We start from the raw sequence: 5,834 nt of genomic DNA on the forward strand, positions 1-5,834 counted from the left end.
ATAACATATATAACGTTTTCAAAGTGAAAAATTTTAAAAACATACCCCAAAATATCATCAAAAATTAAAATGCGATTCTGCAATAGGCTTTGGGTAATCTTCTTTCGCATAAATTTTTTACTTTCTCGAGTTAGGGTTCAATTTCTGCTCTTTTTTTTTAGATTATCTTTTTCAAGTGTTTGTTTTTTAGGATCAGCCTTCTCATTTCTGAAACGATTCAGTGTTTGTATATTTTATGTTTTTAATTGGTTTTTTAATTATTTTTTATTTTAATTATGTGCAAAATATGTTGGCGTGGTGGAACAAAATTTTTTCCACATCAGCACCGTTAGTTAACTAACGAGCACGTCATCATGTCCGTTAAGAGAAAGGATTGTATGAAACTGTGATTCTACATCATTCATATCCCTTCCCAATAGGAGGATGACAAATTAGATTTTTCCTCTTGGTTTTCAATTTTTTTCCTCCTAATTCTCAGCTTTTTCCTTTTGAAAATTTCAAATACAACTGAAAAAGTTAACAATTAGGAGGAAAAATCTGATTTGCCATCCTCCTATTGGGAAGGGATATGGATGACGTGGAATTAAAGTTTCATACAATCCTTTCTCATCTGTTAAAAATAGACCAATTTGACAAAAAAAAGTATAAAAGTTAGGGGGTTAAGTGCTCCAAAAAAAAAGATAAAGGGCCAAAGTGACCAAACACTTAAATGTTAGGGGCTATTTTTGGCATTATGTCAAAAAAAGTAAAAACAATTTTTGAATGATTTTTTTTAAATGTTAAACTTTACTTTTCAATGTAATTTTTTTATTGGTCATATATTTCAATTAAGCCTTTAGTATAATAGTAAATGTTAAATGTTTGATAGCTTTTAATATTATTCATGCATCAACCGGTACAAATCGAAATTTTCATTGATGTGTAAAAGGAGGTTGCTTATTTCATTTTAGTACTAAAACGGTGCACACCAGCCAATATAATCAGAACTGATGCGAAACTGAACACCATGAAACTAACACTAACTTAATTAAGAAATTATTAAAAAATATTTATATATTTTCAAAAATTTATAAAAAATAATAAAACTTAAACAACGTTAAATTTGAATCTAAAACATAAATATATTTATTACTTAGGTGTGTCATACAATTATTTATAATGTCTTGGTTGATATTTAGATTACGACATTCTTATATATCTTAGCATTCATTCAAGAATAAAATTCTTTAGGGGACTTAATTGTTGATCACATTATTTGAGGTGACTTATTGTTTTTAAAGTGCATGGTGACATTCTTATATATCTTAGCATTCATTCAAGAACAAAACAAAAAGAAATTGTCAACATTTTCTACCAGAGTTTTTACTCATCTTTCTAATTTCAAGTTTAAAATTATATTGATTATTATTTAGATTATGATAGTAAAATTTTCAAATTATAATAGATGGACTGAAATTGCATATTACAGGAACCTTGATTAAATTTGACAAAAATGTGCTGTTAGTCCCTGTATTTGTATACAACTTGATATTTGGTCTATTTACTTTAAAAAGTTAAAATGTTCAATTTTCCTACTTTTTTTAATTTAAAAATCCTAGATCTAACATTATCTTCATTGGTAGTTTTTGAAAAATTGTTAATTTAATATGTTTATATTGTGCTCTAAGTTCACACAAATTTTGATAGAAAACATTAATATATTAATTACTGGATTGAATTTTTTAAATAAAAAGACACAGACTTCAATTTTTACTTTTTTTAAGTATACAAACTAAATTTACAATTTTATTAAAGTACAGGGACTAACATCAAATTTTAACCTTTCTCAAATCCATTCTCGCTGCCGTTCACTTCGAATCAATCCCAGACTTAAAAAGCCTTTCCATAATGATATTTTTCTTTATAAATTTTCTCTAATTTTTCGTTTTGTAAAATGATGGTCACCTCTGCTTCTAATATACCTCACTGCTCTTACTCACCATTCCCAATTATCAACAAGCAAATTCACCCACAATCCTGGGGAAATGGGAACCCATCATTATCCCTGAAACAAGCGATGAAACCCAGTTCTTGTACATTCAGTAATGAGCCACAAATTTCCTTCATAGATGCAGAAGAAAAAAGAAGGTTTAAGTGGGTCGAGATTGGTCCAGGCATTACAGAAGAACAGAGACAAGCCATTGATAAGCTTCCATTTAAAATGACAAAGCGATGCAAGGCTTTGATGAAACAGATTATTTGCTTTAATCCCGAAAAAGGGAGTCTGGAAGATTTATTGGGTGCTTGGGTTAATGTTATGAAGCCCAGGAGAGCTGACTGGCTTGTGGTTCTTAAAGAATTGAAGATAATGGAACACCCTCTTTATTTCCAGGTATGGTTTATATTTCCCCCTTTTCTCAAATGATTTTCTGCACGTACTTTATTAATGGGGTTACTTTGTTTTGTGTTACTTGGACTGAGAATAATTGTGTAATGCTAGAAAACTGTACTTTTCCCTGGAAATTATCAGTTCCATGGTTTAATTCTGAAAAGGAATGGTTGTCCCTTTGTCCTTATTAGCACATTGCTCTGCTCAATTCTGAATGGAGAAGGGGGGATTAGGGGTGTTTTTACAAATGGAATGTTTCAATACATACATAGCAGTGGTCAGCAAATATCATTGAGGGCTGCTTATTCGTTTTTACTGGTTGATTAACCTGTCTATAATGTTCAATTTTTATAAAACTTTTTCATGTATTTGGAGGATCTTTGAAGGGTCATGTCCTCGTACTTGATTGATACCTGTACATGAAAAATGAAGAGTCGGAGCAACACTAGTATAGTTTCTGCAGGTAACTTAGGGATTATAAATTACAATTAGGTCTTAATGATATAATTTATGAGGTGAAACTAAAGCTACTTGATTTAGGGTTTTGGTTTGTTACTTGTCACCATGGCAAATAGGGAAAGGAAATTGTTTGTTTTTCTTGCCTTATTGTTCTTTGTCTAGGTGGCAGAAATTGCCCTACTTGAAGAAACTTTCGAAGCCAATATTCGCGATTACACTAAGATAATTCATGGTTATGGGAAGCAAAACCGGCTTCGAGAAGCTGAAAACATTCTAGATGCCATGAAGAGAAGAGGTTTTATCTGTGATCAGATAACTCTAACAACCATGGTTCACATGTACAGCAAGGCTGGAAATCTGAAGTTAGCTGAAGATACCTTTGAAGAGATTAAGCTGCTCGGCCAACAACTCGATAAAAGATCATACGGCGCTATGATTATGGCTTACATCAGAGCTGGAATGCCTGAACAAGGAGAAGGTTTGCTTAAGGAAATGGATAATCTAGAAATCTATGCTGGAAGTGAGGTTTACAAGGCCCTGCTGAGAGCCTACTCCACGAACGGCGATACTGATGGTGCACAAAGGGTGTTTGGTGCTATTCAGCTCGCCGGTATTTCTCCCGATGCCAAGCTTTGCGGACTCCTGATAAATGCCTATCAAGTGGCGGGTCAAAGTGAAGAGGCACGTGTTGCTTTTGAGAACATGAGGAGAGCTGGTCTCGAGCCTAGCGATAAATGTGTAGCACTGGTGTTGGCTGCTTACGAAAAGCAGAACAAGCTTAATAAGGCCCTGGAGTTTCTTATGGATTTGGAGAGAGATGGAATTGTGGTTGGAAAAGAAGCTTCAAGTATACTGGCTCAATGGTTTAAAAAGCTTGGGGTAGTTGAACAAGTGGAACAAGTCTTGAGAGAATTTGCTGCTAAATAAAGTAAGTTCCATCCTCATAATTATCTTTGAGGCCTTGTAAATTAGTCCCTGCGCATTTAATTTCGAAGAAAAGAAGATTTAACAGTGGTAACCTTGAAGGATTAGAAATACTGGCTTGTCATGTTTTGAAGTAACTTAAAGAATAAAAGAAAAACCAAAATTAGTATTTTTAGAACACGATTATAAATTGTCTGATTTTAAGCTCCTGATAATCGTACTGACCCATGCGTATGAGATTTGTCATTTTGTTTTAGCAGCATAGTTTAGTGGACAAGTGTGACCAGTCATATGAAAATCTATGTGGCATTTTCTGTGGATTTTTGCATTTAGAATATGGTATAATTGAGTTTAGCTGAATTTGAATAGTGGTAAACATGGATATTTGAGTTGGATCATTTGCATTGAGAATTGGTCGGAGTGTTGGTTCAGGGAAAGGCATTCGTATCGATTGATTCAGGAATCAGTACAGATCGATTAAATTGGATCTTTTAGATATATATTTTTTTATTTTTAATGTTTTTTTAATAATTTATTTAATCAAATTGAACAGACCAGTCGAATTGGTTGCACTAGTGGATCGGTTTGACCACCGGTCCAATTTTAAAAACTTTGTGGTAAACTTGAGCTCGACTAAAAAATCGAGGTTCGATATTCAATTTAAGTTCAATCATCATCAGTTTTTAAGTTTAAGTTTGACATGAGATATAATTAAGGTACTCAAGCTTGCGTTCGATTAAGCGTGTAGCTCGTCTATCAATATTTGCATTTCATCTCAAACTTGAGCATGGTTAAATTTGCTCGGTCGTGTTTAAGCTCCTTCTATATAATAAGTGCAAAAATGTAGTTTCAGGATATAAAATTATATTAAAATCAATTAGGTGCGCAAGTAATTTAAATAAGATGGAATTCAAATTGATTGATAGCTCGAGTTTACAAATGGAACTCAGTGTTGAAATAAAATGATTGAGTGGGTGGGGGGTGAAAAGGTAAAAAGGGGCATATTAAGCTTTACAGCCGTAAAACGAAATAAATACAAGAATTTCAGAAGTTGCGCAATCCATTAAAACCAAAGTTTAAATTGAATGAAATCAGTGTTTCTTCATCGCAATTCATTACGGGTTTATATTTAAATATTAAACATTGACACTTGACTAAAAATCTTAAGAAAAGTAAATACATCTGCAAACTAACTCTCTGTATTTACTGTTTGCGTATACGTTTATACACTGTTTTAGTTCTAAATCTCTTCATTACCCCCTCATTCTATCATCTTTATCAACAATTGCTTCTTCCTATCAACTTTTCTGTTTCAAATTACCACGATACCTTTAACTTAATTTCAAACATTTTGAAATTTTGTTGACAATGTCACGAATTTCCAAGTTAAATACCATATATATTTGAAAACTCTTTTAAAATAATAAAATAATTAGTATGATAATTTACTTGTTTAAGGCATCAAATTTATCATTTTGATTTTTTTAAAAAAATTATAATTTAATATTTTTAATAAATTTTTCTTTTTTGAATTTATATATATTTTACAAAACACCAAATAATATGTGAGAGGTATTTAACGTGGTAAAATGACAAATCTATGACGATAAATTGTATTGGCAAAAACCAGCTGTCAAATGGACCAAAATTAATGTTAACGTATCATTCTCAAGATGCGGTTTAGGAGCAGCAATCAGCTGAGTCGCAAGAGGACCAAGCAGTGGCTAGTTGTTTGGTTTCAAGATGACAATAGGTATAACAGATATTTTCCAGATTGAAGCCAAAACAGTTCTTGAAGGTCTGAGACTAGCCTAGGATAAAGGATTTAGACAAGTTGAATTGGAGAGTGACAATACTTTGCTTATTGAAATTCTTTAAAAGGTAAATAATATTGTTGAAATTCAGATGATTAATTAATTGTCTCAAAGATTATAAAATAAATTTCAAGAGTACCAGCATAATAAATAATAAAGTGACAGATCGCGTAGCCAAAATTATTAGTAATGATATTGATCATTTAATGGTACTTGAAAAACCGCCGTCCGAAATCGAGTATTTTTGTGAAATCAAGTAGTAATTAATT

General features: G+C 32.0%; 1 protein-coding gene across 1 annotated transcript; it reads left to right on the forward strand.

Moving 5' to 3' along the window:
- Positions 1–1,817: 1,817 nt before the first annotated feature.
- LOC107900861 (pentatricopeptide repeat-containing protein At1g01970) lies at positions 1,818–3,931 on the forward strand. The gene is made up of 2 exons (XM_016826606.2): positions 1,818–2,371; positions 2,990–3,931. The coding sequence occupies exons 1-2, from the start codon at positions 1,934–1,936 to the stop codon at positions 3,752–3,754; spliced, it is 1,203 nt and encodes a 400-aa protein (XP_016682095.1). The 5' UTR covers positions 1,818–1,933; the 3' UTR covers positions 3,755–3,931.
- The last annotated feature ends 1,903 nt before the right edge of the window (positions 3,932–5,834 follow it).

Source organism: Gossypium hirsutum, chromosome D08, assembly GCF_007990345.1.
Source record: "Gossypium hirsutum isolate 1008001.06 chromosome D08, Gossypium_hirsutum_v2.1, whole genome shotgun sequence".
NCBI classification, from domain to species: Eukaryota; Viridiplantae; Streptophyta; class Magnoliopsida; order Malvales; family Malvaceae; genus Gossypium; species Gossypium hirsutum.

What these genes read in the sequence shown, in the direction of transcription:
- LOC107900861 (XM_016826606.2), top strand. Translation starts at nt 1,934, where the DNA reads ATGATGGTCACCTCTGCTTCTAATATACCTCACTGCTCTTACTCACCA. An exon ending in AACACCCTCTTTATTTCCAG is followed by an intron (nt 2,372 to 2,989) that starts GTATGGTTTATA and finishes TTCTTTGTCTAG; the next exon opens with GTGGCAGAAATTGCCCTACT.